The following is a 15,405-nucleotide window of genomic DNA, read 5'->3' as shown; positions in this document are numbered from 1 at the left end:
AGCCTTTATCAGATCAGCTCTGGCATGACAGTACAATCAACTAAGTTACAGTTAAACACCTTCCTGAATCTCTCCTCCTTCCTGATGAATACATGCCAAGTGCATATTCTAAAATAATGATGACAGAATCATTCCTAACTGATCAAACGTAAGAAATTATGGCAACTATTTTCTGCTTTCAAACACTAGTGATTTTTGTTACATACTCAATACAGCCTTCTCAAGCTAAACAAAAATGATGTCTTAATTTTGACTTAAAACAGATCTGTACTGTAGTACAGCAAAATCTGTGTGTATAGTTCTACACTTGTTCAAACAAAGTCAAATTGTATTTGCTGGATGGGAACAAAAAACATTCCTCTTCAAAAATCAGAAATCATTATTTCTACTGTATTTCTTCAAGCAACTCAACCCTCATGTCTTGATTCTCCACTGCTTTACATATTGTCCTGTGTTTCAAACCCCCAAAACTGCATCACTTCATCATGGCTTAACATTTTCTTGTTTACCTTTACAAATATCTTTGCATCCTGTCAGGCCAGTAACTGCTTTCATCATTCCAGTCCAGGATTCAATCCAATCTTCCCCCCTTTCTAAAACCTACTTTACACACAGGTTCCTTTCTGCATATTTTTTTCTTTTTAACCCTTTCCCACCTCCCCAAAATAACGATGTCTTTTTTTTTAATTATTTCATCCGGATGCCTTTTGAAATACCTGATTTTAACTATACACAGAGTTCTCAGGAGGATACCAGCAGTATGCCACTACAAAAAAACAATTGACACTGCTCCTTCGACATGAAAAGCTTGCATATTTCTTAATGACTCCAATCAAAGCTCAGGCAAAAATTCTTTAGGCTTTAAAAATATAAATCCAAGAACACTACCAACTTCATTTCCACTAGGAAATTACTTTAGCCTTGCATTGTTATACTGTGGTTAGTAGTTGGAAATGACACAAAATGCACAGGATATATCTTTAAATTATTCATAATCACCTTAAACTGCACTCAATCAGCATTGCAATATGTCACCTTATAGACATGCAAAAGTTCAAAAGGAAAAGCACATGAAAAAGCAGACTACCAAGAGCACTATTGTTAAAGCTACACCAGAAAGCTTAATATTTCAATACTGTGTATGTTAAAATAAACAACATACACAGGTGATGAAAGCCAGTCTCTGAAAAATTTATTATTCTGTTAGAAGAAGTTTACACTTAGGATGAATTCTCAAGCTTCATGCCATTAGGAAGTTTTACTGGGTTTATAGTGGAAATAAAAACAGAAATAAAAATAGATGACAATCCCAAAATACAGGCTCTACTTTGAATATGATCAATGGGCTTTCTTTTTCCTTTTACATCTATATATTTCCTCTTGCCTCATGCAATCAAATTTTATAGAATCTTCATGAAAAGTTCCATAAATTGCCTGTTTTCCTTTTTAAAATCAAATGTTTTGAAAGATGAAGTAGTATTTGCCCAATGCCATCCTAATGGTACAGCTTTCAAAGATTTATGATGCCAGTTTGATTCAAAGGATTCTCCCGCCCCAACCTCCACTTTCTATTTGTAATCCAACTTTGGCTTCCAAGCCAACTGATCATAACCTCACTTCCTCCTCCTATGCATGGGGTAAGAATTGATCCCATTGAAGTGAAAGGGACTGGGCATCAACTCTTTGGCTAAGATGGCCATGAAGGAGATATAGATGATCTTTAAATTATTAATTTAAAAGCAATAGGACTTGACTGTGTGCATTTGCACTTGACAGTGCAAAACTCTTGAAACTGAACTGGTTTGTAAATTTATATTACACAAAGCAACAGGGAGCACTAACTGCTCTAAGATTTGAATTGCAAAGTAGTAGCAGGAATTGTACATTTTCTTTGCCAGTTAGATTTGTAACTACTAAAATTCAATTTCACATTCAATACGAACATCCAAAAATAGAGTATATTTTATAATCTTAGAGAATGTAAAATAGTTCCCATCCTGCCTCTGACCAGACTGCATTTTATAAAAACTGTACAAATTTGTACAGTGTTAATATTTACACACTGGACTATGTAACAACATTTGGCATTTAATGCACAGCATTACTCTTGCCCTCTCCCACTTGGATGCTATTCACCTCTGACTATTTTCTGAATGAATAATTGATTTCAGTATGAAGTTTTGTGAGTTACTGTGTAACGCAGTCAGTACCTCAATTAAAAATGCATACTTCCATATTTTATCACATAAGAAGAAATTACAGCTTTTTTCACAAGCATGCCAAATCATAGAATTACAGAATAGTTTGGGGTGAAAGGGACCTATAAACTTCATCTAGTCCAACCCACTGCAATGAGCAGGGAAATCCCCAACTACACCCATCTGCAATGAATAATATTCTAAATATAGGTATGTATCCAACTTTTTCTTTTTTTTTCTATAGATTATTTAGGTTTTTTAGAAGAAAATTTAAGTATAGAAGATACATATAGAATATAGAATAATATAGAATATAAGTATAGAAGATTAAACATTCATCACTTCATACATTAGAAGCATATACTATTATCAAATACTTGACTTACAGTCATATTCCTATCCCAGATCTGGATGGAGCCATCCTGACAGCCAGCTGCAATAAGTTTACCATCTCTGCTGTATGTGCAACTTGTAGGAATCACCCGTTTACCTTGACTTGATCGTGGTTTAAATACAGTTTTGTGCTTTTTTTCATTGTTGATATCCCATGTCCTCACAGTTCTGGAAAAAAAGAGTTGTTTTACATAAGGTTAATACATATTAAATAATTCTTCTTATGACATAATCAAATACCTTTTTAAGCATTATTCAAATAAGTTTACAGCATTTAGATGTGGCATGGCAGTCATAACTAATGTGAGAATAACTAACATGCAGTTATTCCCAAACTGTCACGTAAATATGTAAAATTATTTACAACCAGACAAATGACTTAAGGTTAATGCACAGGTACTACATAGTCTCCACTGTCACTGGAAATCAACAAGAAAGTCCTTTACACGAAGTAAGACTTCAGGAAACAGGCATGAATGGTTACACAAATTCATCAGCTAAACCTATTGTCATAATTGCTCTGACATGACAAAAACTGACTGGCAAGACTACATACTGGTTGGTTCTTCAGGTGTTATTTTAAAGAGCTATTTTAACTGCAGTATTATTATAGCTCTGCTCCACTAGTCCTGAAGGTCTTAGGAGTTGCTCTTCAAACACAATACACAGACTCATTTATGTAATACTGTAGTTTCAAGTTGAGTTTTTCCCACATTATTAGGAAAATAAATACATCCTTCTTGTTTTTGATGGAAAAAGAGTATCTGCCTGGATCTTCAATGTTTCTTAGACACACAGAAACACCTAACTGAGAGAGAACTAAAACACTAAGGTATAGGTGGACTCTTTAAACTCTTAGACACAAATGCTTTCTGTCCATTTAATATGTTGAATTCTTTCCAAATAAAAATTCAAAACCCTTCTGGCATCTAATGCAGAGAAGAGTTTCAGGATTTGGCAAAGGAAGGAACATGATTAAGTTCTCAAGACAAGCTCACTTGTTTAGACTGTACAAACAGTGCCTATGATCCAACAGCACGTAATTCACTGGTCCTTGGAAAAGCAAATACCATTTTAACAAAGGCTGCCCTTTCTCCAAAAGAAGGCAAGACACCATGGTGTAACATCCATTTAACATATAGGACTACACAGACTACAGAGCTGAATTGAGGGGAAATGGGACACAACGACAACACAAGAAAAAGAGCTTATAAATGGCTCATAGAAATCACACACATTTAATGACAGTAATGAGAAAACACATATATTGAAACACATCTCCTAGGATGCTGAGAGACATCAGAGATAGATACTTTTACTGGCCCCCCCAAGGACCTTCATTAAATAGTCTGGTCATGACATAAACAAGTTTGTTGATAATCCCCTTTTTACCTTCATGCTCAGTCATAACTACATGAGAATCCTGTCTCTTCTTTCAGCAGGCACTTGGATGCTTTCCCTTAGTCTACTGTTTACACTTCAAATTTACTTGAAGCCTTTTTCCAGTCCCTTTCCCTCCTAGCACCTAACCCCACCTTTAATATTTAACTTCTTCCATTCTAGCCAAAAGAAAAATGAAACGAGAAGAAAGGAAGCACAGAAATCTAAACAATTTACTTTCAGGGACCATGTCTTTAAAAAGGCGATGACAAACAAATGGTAACTCAGCTAATACAGCTAAGGCCACCTCTGTATTCTCTCTCCCCTTCTGCTACAGACCCTCAAGCACTCTACTATACCACACTCAACTCAAAACACACAATTTTGAATTAAGTGGCTTGTTTTTGTTTGTTGTTTTTTTCCTTTTGGCCTTCTTTTTGTTTACATAGTATTTTATACCATTCAGTGATACTTTCTCCACCTCAGGCATAAGGCCAGGTCGGATGGGATTTTGAGCAACCTAGGGGAAGTTGTCCCTGCCTGCAGGAGAGGGTTAGAACTAGACAGTCTTTAAAATGCTTTCTAACCCAAACCATCTTGTGATTCTGTGATAACAAAATACTCTTTAGATTTTATTAGTCCCATTTTCGCTACCTAACCTACTTTGAGTCCAGCCTAATGTTTCTGTTGAAACAAGTAAGAACTTGTACCCATTGATAAATCAGATAATTTCCAGAACAGCCATTTTGGTCAAAAAAAAAAAAAAAAAACCTCAAACTTCTTACACAGAGTATCTCTTAGACCTAAAGAAGCATGGGAGAAAAACCAATGTTGTTTTATGCTCTATGCTGCAGTATTTAGCAGTATTAGTATAATACTAATATTTATCTGTTGATAGCTATACCAAAATATTTCTGAACTCTACTGAAAACAAACAAAAAATATTTCCTGAATGAAGCTTTTTCCACCTGAAAATAAATTACATTTAATAAAAGTCAATTCTTTAATAAAAAGATAAAAGGAAGGTTTTTAACATTTTTTTAAACTATCACACAGAATGTTAGTCTTTCATCACATCAGATTTTAATATACTGAATTATAGGCACAACCACATAAATATTTTTAATTTATGTTTCTTAAATATCTTTTCAAAGAAAACTTCCATAGAAAAGGCTCTACATACACCAGTTTAAATTCCGCATCTGCATGTCAAATTTTGTAAAGCTCTTACAAAAAGAGCAATTTACAGGAACTTAGAAAAGGACAGGATTGTTCTTTTGTAAAGATAATGAGGGTACTTTTGTGACCACTGAGAAGTTAAGTGACCCATAAGAAAAAGCTAATTTAATTACTGGGCTTTTCTGGAAGAAATATGCTGGGCTATTTTCCCCACAAATGGTTTTTCTCTCTCCACCCCTTTTATCTAATGTTTTTATGATGATACTAGGTCAAAATTAAAAAGACAATGCTGCTGTATTCACAAAGTAAAGGTATTTCTGTAGCTTCATTTCCCAGCCTGAAAAATAGAAAGATTTCTCTATGTCCCAATTCAGCAAGCCACTCCCCTTTCCAATACAATTCTAATATAATCTGCCAAAAATCAAGGAGTGAACCAACTCAAACATAGATAGCCTGACCTGTCAAATACCACTAAGCTTCATGTCCATCTCTTCTGTTTCTACTGGACTGCAAAATTCTCCTGCACAATAATGTTATTGGTAATTAATATTGTATAAATATATTCTCTAATATTAAGTCTGTTCTTATCACACTTAAAATACAAAAAAGGAACAGAATACATGACCTCTACTTTTAGCAATAATGTATCTAGTAACTATATTATAATGCTTATCTTTCAAATATATTATAATGTCTACCTTTGTCACAAGGTTGCCTGAAAAGGCTGTAACATTTTAAAATAATCACACAAACAAGGCTGTGCCTCAATGGAATTTACCAACAGAGTACAGAATTTAAAGTCATCAGTGGCAGAAAATGCAATTTCCAGAGTGTTAAATTAAGCCTCTTCATAAAAAAGAAGTATCTGATTTTTTTCACATCTTTATGACATAAAACCAGCTTACCTACAAGGTAATAATTAAATTAAGATGCTTATCTAATACAGGAAAAAAATTGCCCAAGTCAGAATATGTAACAACAGATAGATGAGAAACATCTGAAAAGATGCACTTCACATATATGGTGGTCAACCATAAGTCATATATGACTGTCAACAAGAAAACTTTCACTAGTGTATTCTCTTTGCTCTCTTTCAGCAGTCATCATCTGTTGAGCACATGGGACCTTATGAAGGCTGAATCACCTGCCAGATATTGAAAAAAAAATTTGTACACACAAACAGATAGAGAAATCCTGAGAAACTTTCCATACCTGTTTGGCAAAAAAAACTTCTAAATAAACTACCATCCCCAGCATCTGAACAGAATTGAAATAATTTAAACCAGAATACAAGAAAAGTCATATCCAACATAAGTAAAATCGTAACTATGGAAGGAACTGCCAAATAAATTGACACAACTTCAGAACTGATAATTCTTCAGCTACTGTTACTTAAATAATCTGTAAATGTAAAAAATCAGATCAAATATTTCATCAGAGGAAGAAACAAAAAAAATAGCTTTCATGTGATATACAGCAAATGAATAATACAAACCAACTATGAAACTGTATTTTTTCCATATTCTCAAATAAAATTGGCAGTCCTTATTTTGATAGGGGCAATTAACAATCATTTGGGTAACTATAGCTGAATTAAAATTACTAGGGTTTGGGGAAAAATAAGATTAAATGCTGCCAACAGTGAATGGGAACTTTACTTCCTTAAATATTAAGGTATTTCCTTTCTTATTTCCCTGAAATACTGACTTTGACTGCAGTAGTGACAAGCATTTGGGCAATTAGACTGCACTAAAAGATGTTAGTTTTAAATTACTTTCTCACCCATGCTGACAGCTAATCTGCTTTGTTTCTTGTTAATGAAGTCTTTACACTGAAGAAAGAAGTTGTTTTTCTTTACATCAAGCATTAGGTTGACAACCATGAATGTCTGCACCAAAGTATACCACTTCTCCAGTTCAAATCAGCAAACCATCTAACCGTCTATGGCGTAGGTTAATGAATCATCCCTTCAAGATCTTTTCATCCAAAGAATAAAATGTTCAGTGATTTTAATGAAGTACATCAGGCTCTGTTAAGAGTGAATATCCTTTTGAACTAATAATAATTCAAAGTCTATGTTAATGCTACTAAAAAAATCTGACCACTGGTATCTTACTGAGACTACGTAACACCTTGCACATAAGAAGTCAGTCCTTCATTTACTATTCTAGCAACATCTAACTTTGATATTATTATTTCTATACAGAATATTAGACGGATTACAGATATTATGTGATTCACTTCTGAAAGCTGTGACAGTAAGAGAAGGTACAATTTTGTGTCATTTTCCAAATAGGGCAAGGCAGCCACAAACTCAGATCTCACCTCCCACTTAGTGAAGAGTGGGATGTAATCAATCTCCTTATGTGGTACATCTGACTAAGATCAAAGGGGAAGACTTCTAGCAAAGAACATCTTGACAGTTCAAGTTACTGTCACCTGCATGAACTGAAATGACTCAAGAGCAGTCTTGCATGATACTGCAAAAGCAGGAAGAGTAAATCACTAGGAAAACAGGATGCTCTCTAAATAGGTGGTTAGTCATGGCTATAAAATAATTAAGGCTCATCTGGATCTCAGTTTCGGCTTCACTCCAGTAAATAACTTAGATTAGAAATAACACTCAGCAGAACTCAGCTGATTTTACACAGCCCAGGACAGACATTCCTAAGCTGACATTCAGTTCCTACCACCAAAAAAGCTGAACCAACTTGTTTGAAATTATGTACAATAACTGTAGAGAAGTCAGTGTCAGATGCTTACCAGATACTTTCAGCCTTTGGTGAAAACATGTTAAGTTAGCATACTAGGATTACAAAACTAGTTGCATTTCCAAATGAAGGAAAAAAAGAAAAATTGTATTTTCATGCCATACCTGATGTTTGCACATGAACAACATGAACAACTTCACCAGCTTACTGAAACCACAGCATTTATACACACACCGAACATGTGTATTTCAGGCTACTGTGGAGCAAACAAATTTTTAATTTATGATCCATCACCACTGGGTGATTCCTTAGCTTTTCCTGTGTGGGTTGTTGCACTAACAAACAGAATGAACTTCTCCTATTTCATACACGATAACTTGGAAGCTCTGCGTTTTAAACTAACCATTTCAGAAACCCCACCAAACCAACCACTATCTATTCTTGGAATACCTCTGAATGAAATAGGAAGGTGAAAGGAAAATGCTTAACTAAAAAGCTAGTCTTCAGAAAAGTTTATGTTTATGTCTCAACCACGCTATGTGGAAAGCAGAGTTTTGTTCCTGTCTGTGCACAAATGCATCTGAGTTTTAAAATTAAAGACATTTCATTGTGTTCATGGGCAGAGCACAAGCGAAATTCACTTCCACAGAGCCATGGGCAATAGAAAGACTTGCTTAAATAAACAAACAAAAAAAGAATTGGCACAATTTAGCATGCTTTGATTCCCCATTTTCTTTGCATTGCAACAGGTTTTCCATTTGCTTTAAATTTTAGTTCTTAATGTAATCTACCTGAAACTGCATAAACTATACAGTAAAAGTGTCGTCTGAAAAAGCTCACAAATACAAGGCCTTACAACTGACTGCATTTTTTATTGCAACAGCTAACGTTTTATTCAGGAAAAACTTCAGAAAAATATTAATATAAACATGCATAGTTTATAAAGACAAAAATAGCTTTACTAACCCTTTTGTAAACATACAGCTTTCAGCAAGGGCCAGCACAGTCATTATTCAAACTCCTCTTAACCAGGCCTGCTCTTTTGCTATGCTCTCTTAATCAGCTCTGCACTGCATATATATCTATAAATAGATAAGTTAGTCTCGGAAAAAGCCATTTTTATGTATCTAGAGTGGAGTTCACACCTTTAGACATGTCAAGACAAAAAGCAAACTACTATGCCAATGCAGTGCAAGTCTCCAGAAGTGATTTTTCCAAAGTCTTAAAATTTTGACTGATCAGGGGAGATTTTCATAAAGCAACATTATTTACACCTAATCAACCATAGTACCCTATCTTGCTGCAAAGTATCATGCACCTATGCCATAGGATGAAAACTTGTGCTGTTCCAGAGACAGAAGAAAGAAGTCACCATAACATAACATAATTGACACATGCAATTCCTAAGTCTCGTTATTGGAAACAGCTAAATTGCTATGGCTGAAATAAAAACTAAGGCATCGACTACTTGAGGATAGATAAGGTGGATATACAAATCCTCCTGCATATTTGATTTTCACATATGCCAATTTACTTTTACAACACGCAATTTGTCAGAACACATTTCTATATAATTTGTATGGTATTTCAGTGTAGGTATTTAAGTAGTAATTCTGGTATACAGAGTATATAAGACAATGGTTAAACCAGACTTTTGTGGAAGCAAAAGTATCATATTTTACACAGGTAAAAACTGAGAAAGACATCTAAAATATCTGTAACTGGCAAGGAAAAAAATTTAATATATATAGAAAAACAAAATGTCGGGATCAGGTAACTGACTATCAGTTCATTACTTTGTGCTTAACTGCATGCATGTGCACAAACATTTGAATTCTTTAAAGCTATAAAATTTTGTTATTTCAGGTACCTCTGCCTTTTGCTTTACCTCTACCTCTACTTTCTGCTTTGAATTTTACAGACGTAGCAATAGTTACATATCTTTAATATAATAGTTCGAAAGTGCCTTATTTAAGTTAACTTGCGATTAACAGTCATTACAAGATGTAAACTTGTAAGTCTCCCTACCTTAAAGTCTTCCTGTATTACAGTACTGAATATGCATAAAATACTTTTAAGCCATATTCCATATAATTATATGCATTGCCAAACAAAGTGGGAAGACCTCTACTGGTTATGGAAGACTTGCAATACTTCATTATATTCCCAAGACCCTACACTCCTGAAACTGACAGACTGCAGGAGTACTTCAGCTTTCACTTGAATGAATTACAAGTTTTTGAATGAAATTGCTAATTCATCCATTTGAATATAACTTGATTAGGAGGTTCTATAAATCAAGCTAACTACTTTAAAAAGCAAAAAAGACACCTACTTTACAAATGCATGGACTACTCCCCGAAGTACCAAAGTATCAGAAACTGTGAACTAAACTGTAATGCTATAGCTTTTCAGGTACAGTGCTCAAGAGACTATCAGTTTCATCTAGAACCTTCTAGACATGGGTCCTGGATTTAAAAACCAGCGATTGTGGAGTGACTGCGAGAGTTGCTACTTGATGGCTAAAATCATGTGAACAAACATGGGACATTTCCTACTTGGAAAAGTTTGCAAAGCAAACAAGCCCTGGCTATGTACTGTATGAATACACTTTGGTCCTCTGAGGTAGTCTCTCTACATCGAGAAAGTGGAAACATATATTCCACAGAACTTCAATGGGAATTTTTGATTAATGACCCAAAAATGAACTAAAATATAAAATATCAGTACTACACTTACATACTACTCTTGCTAAATTAACAAAAAAAAATCCACTACTTGTAATGTTCTAAAGCCTAATGCAATTCAAACCAACTCTGTTTAAAGTTATATTATTTGCTAGGATTTACACTAAAAATGCTGATAGAATAATTAATTTTTAATGTTTAAGTGTGTATCATCAAAAAGGGAGGACACTTTTCAGTACCTTTTACTGAGCTATGCATTTAATTCACTGTGATCATGCAAGAGAAGGAACCTACAAATGAGCGTAAGTAAATTATTTATTTTTAAGGGAGGAATGCATACGGTCTAGTAAGTTTAAGATGACGAAAGAAGATCTGTATCTTATCTCACCAAAAGTTCAGTCTCAGGAGACTGAAATATTTGCAAGCAGGTTCTAAAACACAGGCACCAAGGAGTGTAGATCTTAATTGTAGAGATTAGCTGGCTAGAAGTTTCCACTACTATTAATGATCAAAGCTGAAGAATACTGATTAATGTTTTCTGTCCTAGCAAATAGAAGACTTCACGCATCACAGGCCTGGAAACATTTCAAGAAAGAGATGAAAGGCTTTCAAATCCAAACTAATCTCTCTCAAAGTGGATGCATTTAATATAAAGTTTTACTAGCAAATACTTGATATAAAATTAATTATTGTCATAAATAGAACAAACAATCTACTGGGACACTATCAACACAATCTAAGTAATCTACAGAGACAACAAGGTGGGAGGTGGGTAAAAATTGATTGATTAAAAATTGATTTATAGCACTGTGAAAGAAGACTGATTTTGCAGAGATGACATGCAACTAAAAAACTAAAAAAAGAAAAAAAAAATATTGCAATTAGTGTGCTACAATAGGAACAATTCCCACCACAAGTTAGGTATGGGCACTTCTGACATCCTTAGGACTATATATGGACTTCTTCCTAGCCTCAATAAACTGAACGAAGATGAGCAACTTTTAAAGACATTCACAGCTCAAGTGCCTAATCCTTATCCGTAAGGAACTAAGTCACATATATGAGTTGATAAGTTTTTATTACCAAGAAATCCACATGCCCATTTCTGTTTGAAGCTTATTAATCAGTGGCTCTGTCTGTTTTGTCATTTTTGTCATTGGTGGGTGAATTGGTATTTCACCCACCAATTTCTGTATGAAGGCAACAAATGGTAAAGAATTTACTGCGTTTCTTCCTTACTCATCAGTTTGACAGTCACATAATCCCTCTGTTGACAACAAAACACTTTTTCTCTCCTATTCAAACCTTGCTAACTTTCAACCACTTGATCTAGTTATGTCTTAGCAATTTAAAGAAACTTCAGCTGTGAGACATTTTATGTCCATTTTCAGGACACTGCCAGGTCTCTTAATACTCTATTCAATAAACTGAAGCACGTTCAGCTCCTAGAGTCTACATTAAGCAGTTTCTGGATTCTCTCTGACATTCTTCCTTTTCCTTTTTCCTGTCTTCCAAGATTTTATGCTCTTATCATTAGAACTAGTCACAGAACTCAACTGCAGCCTCAACTGTAATTACTGAAACAAAACATGACCATCATACCATTTATTGATGTCATTACTGAAAGTTAATTCTCTGTGAGGGTACAATTTTTAAAATATGTGTATATGCTCTTTCATAGCTTCATACTAAGAACTTATACACAATTAACCCTACAAAACTTTCAGGAAGCAGATCAAAATGTTAAAATATTCTTCTCCATGTATGACCTCACATGCTGTTGTTTTCACCCAGTTCTCTTACCAAACTCCTTTCATTATCAGTGACTAATTCTTAGTATTCAGGTTTTATTATAGATTCACTTTCTCTGATAAAATATGCTTTTAGAAAAATATAGACGTTTTTAGACAAGAGTTCAATCTGAAACTGCATTAGTTTGATTACTTAAAATTACCAGTTCTAACATTTCTTCCTATTATCCAGTCCAGCTGATACATGAGAAATGTCTCACATGTATTTACAAGATTAATCCCTTAACCACAAACAAACCCACTGGAATTAATAGGAAAAGAAAATGGAATAGATTTAGGATCACAATTTACAGCTTGTAACTTATGAATAGGTACTATACAAAAATGTTTGATTAAATAAGCAAGGGAAGTTTCACAAAAAAAAAGCCATAGAGAATTTCCATTATATTCTATCCTGGTTGCAAAATGAGATTTTCTAGCAGTTTTTCTAAACAGAGTTTTCTGAACTGAAAGCATTTACAGACCAACCAGCATCTAGTGGAACCATACACCTCTGAACAGACTACCACCTGAGAAATGCAACTTCAGACTATTCCAATTCATTACATGAAAACCAAAACCCACCCAGTATATCTCTCTTAAGCACCAGACAATTAACTTATCATTCAAATTTTAATTAAAACATATATTTATATAACATGAGGACCCTGATAAAAGGAACAATTTTAAATTTAATTATGCAACAAAATTACCTGCAATTTCAAATGTCAAAAAACCCAAAGCAATCATTTTCACAGAATGTTGATCTATAGGATATGAACTAACATTAGTCATTACTCAACAACTTTAATACTGAACTAGATTTGAACATTAATGATGGCAATTTAATTCTGTTTTCTTAAATAGCATACATACTTTATCTTTGTAAAAGCAAGTGTGCCAAAATAAATTCTTGTCTACCCTACTTTACTTTCTCATTATCTAACAAAAACATTTGAGCATTAGTTTACCAAGTCTATCAAACTTCCCATTATTACTGGAATAATAAGAGAATTCTGGTCATTCAAATAAGATGACTATCTCATGAGAAAATAGTCCTTTAAAGTGAATTACAGGTTAAAATAACCAACCAGTGAGTACTTGAGAGCAAAGGATTTCATCTTCATATAATAAAAGACATAATCAATTCTTCATGGGAGAAGACATGAAAGGGAACCACCAGTAAAAGATACTGTGGGGCAAAGTCATCACAATGGAAGTGTCTGCTCAACAATCTACAGCGCAAAACCGTGTTTTGCATCAGTTTTAGAAACTGTGTTTTAGATAAGTTTTAGAAACTAAATATTCTGAACAGTTTTTCCGATCTGTCTCATTTTGACAAAGAGAGGTTAGAGAAGAAGTCCCAATTAAAGTTTATCCACATATTCTAACCTGTATAAATTTAGGTGAGAAGCAAAATACTACCTGTTCTGGGACAAGAGAAGCAAATACAAGTTGCAAAACTACTGGCGTTCCATGCTACGTAAATAACATTGCCATCAATTAGCATACACGCACTTCCTTAGCTATCCCTTAAAACTCCAATCTCTGCACAGTTGTAAAGTACTGTGAATGTTTACATTATGTGCTTACCACATAAACCAAATTTTCAATGTGTATTTTTATCTAACACAGATAATAGCTTTTCAGATTTCTTGCCATAATAAATTAATTGTGAAAATTTGCCTAAACTGTAATATTGTCCCAGGGAAAAGTATCTTATGAAATCTTGACAAAAAATTTTCAAAATTCAGTACTTTTTTCTTCATATGAAATATTCCACATAAAGTGAATGTGTATTCACACTTATATACAAATGTGACTGAAATGACTAGGCAGGAATTCTTTCTTTTCCTATGATGGAAGTTTAACCGACAACATGCCGTGTTCTAATTCAGTTGTTTTATCTCAATATTACTTGCATTCCCTACCCTATAAAGCAGTTATGAAGAAGCCAGATGTAATTCAAAATTGAACTTTTTGGGGACTAATAACTTTAGACCCCAAAGCAGGTCCTACACTCTATAGCACCCAGCTTGTTTTAAGAAGCAGATCTTGCAAGAAACAGCATGAAAGCACAAGCTTAAGTCTTTGCAATTAAACAAAGATTTTTAAATGAACCCCTACATAAAGGTGAAACCTTAGAAATTATTTTCAAGTATGCTTTGACAACTATTCTTCAACACAGTGAAGACAGATGCAGTGCTGAAACCTAGATTATAATTAAAGTTTATACAAACACTTGGTAGTAGCCTTGACATTGCTATCTTAATGCAGTAATGTATCAGCAGTTTTCGAGAACTGCGTACTCAACAGCCTTAACTGTATTTATTACACAAAATGTTTAACACAACTGAAGGAGTTCTGACTAATAACATTTACTCAAATGCCTTCTACAGTGTTGCAGCTTAGTGCTTTTAACAACAAACAAAACCGGGGAAAAAAAAACTAAACACCCTGGCATATGTTTAACTGTCATATTTCTTCCAATACATTAGCCACAAAATCTGTAAATTCTGCATGATAGCAAGACAATATAACTACACTTACACTGAACTGCACAAGTCCAGATTCTGCTCTCACCTATGTTGTTATATGCACAGTAGTGCTGATACTTAAAAATTCAAGAAAATCAAAACTGTAGCTCCAGTTCTCCAGTTACCAACCAAGCCATTCCAGGCCTTAAGAGTTCAGACGAACTCCTGGGTAGTATTCACTTCAAGTGTAATCAGCTTAGGCTGAGAAGCTATCAACCTAGAGTGAGCAGACAGTATATAACCTGAAGATTAGATTCTATAAAGCTATGAGAAATGCCACATAATCCCTATTTCACAGCCAGTGGAGCTGTCCTTCACAGTGCATGGTCAAGCAAGCTGGAGATACAACATCTCATGTTCTCTTAAGATCATACTACCATGGGAAAGAAGCAACTATGTGAGCTGTAGTCAGTGACTTGCTCAAAAGCTTATGTACACAAACATAACCTCATCGATGAAAACAATCATCTGGGCTGACGTGAGGTTTCCATATCAAGACAAGCAGAATGGCACCGTGGGAGGAAGAGCAA

The 15,405-nt window shown here is 34.3% G+C and overlaps 1 protein-coding gene across 1 annotated transcript in view; it reads right to left on the bottom strand.

The window, feature by feature from the left end:
* Positions 1-15,405, bottom strand: part of WDR70 (WD repeat domain 70) — a 104,889-nt gene that overhangs the window by 50,186 nt on the left and 39,298 nt on the right. Inside the window, exon 10 of the mRNA XM_013129784.3 lies at positions 2,585-2,759. Coding sequence (XP_012985238.2) covers positions 2,585-2,759 — 175 coding nt within the window. The remainder of the gene's footprint in view (positions 1-2,584; positions 2,760-15,405) is intronic.

Source organism: Melopsittacus undulatus, chromosome Z, assembly GCF_012275295.1.
Source record: "Melopsittacus undulatus isolate bMelUnd1 chromosome Z, bMelUnd1.mat.Z, whole genome shotgun sequence".
NCBI classification, from domain to species: domain Eukaryota; kingdom Metazoa; phylum Chordata; class Aves; order Psittaciformes; family Psittaculidae; genus Melopsittacus; species Melopsittacus undulatus.
This window is presented reverse-complemented; position numbering and strand designations above follow the sequence as displayed.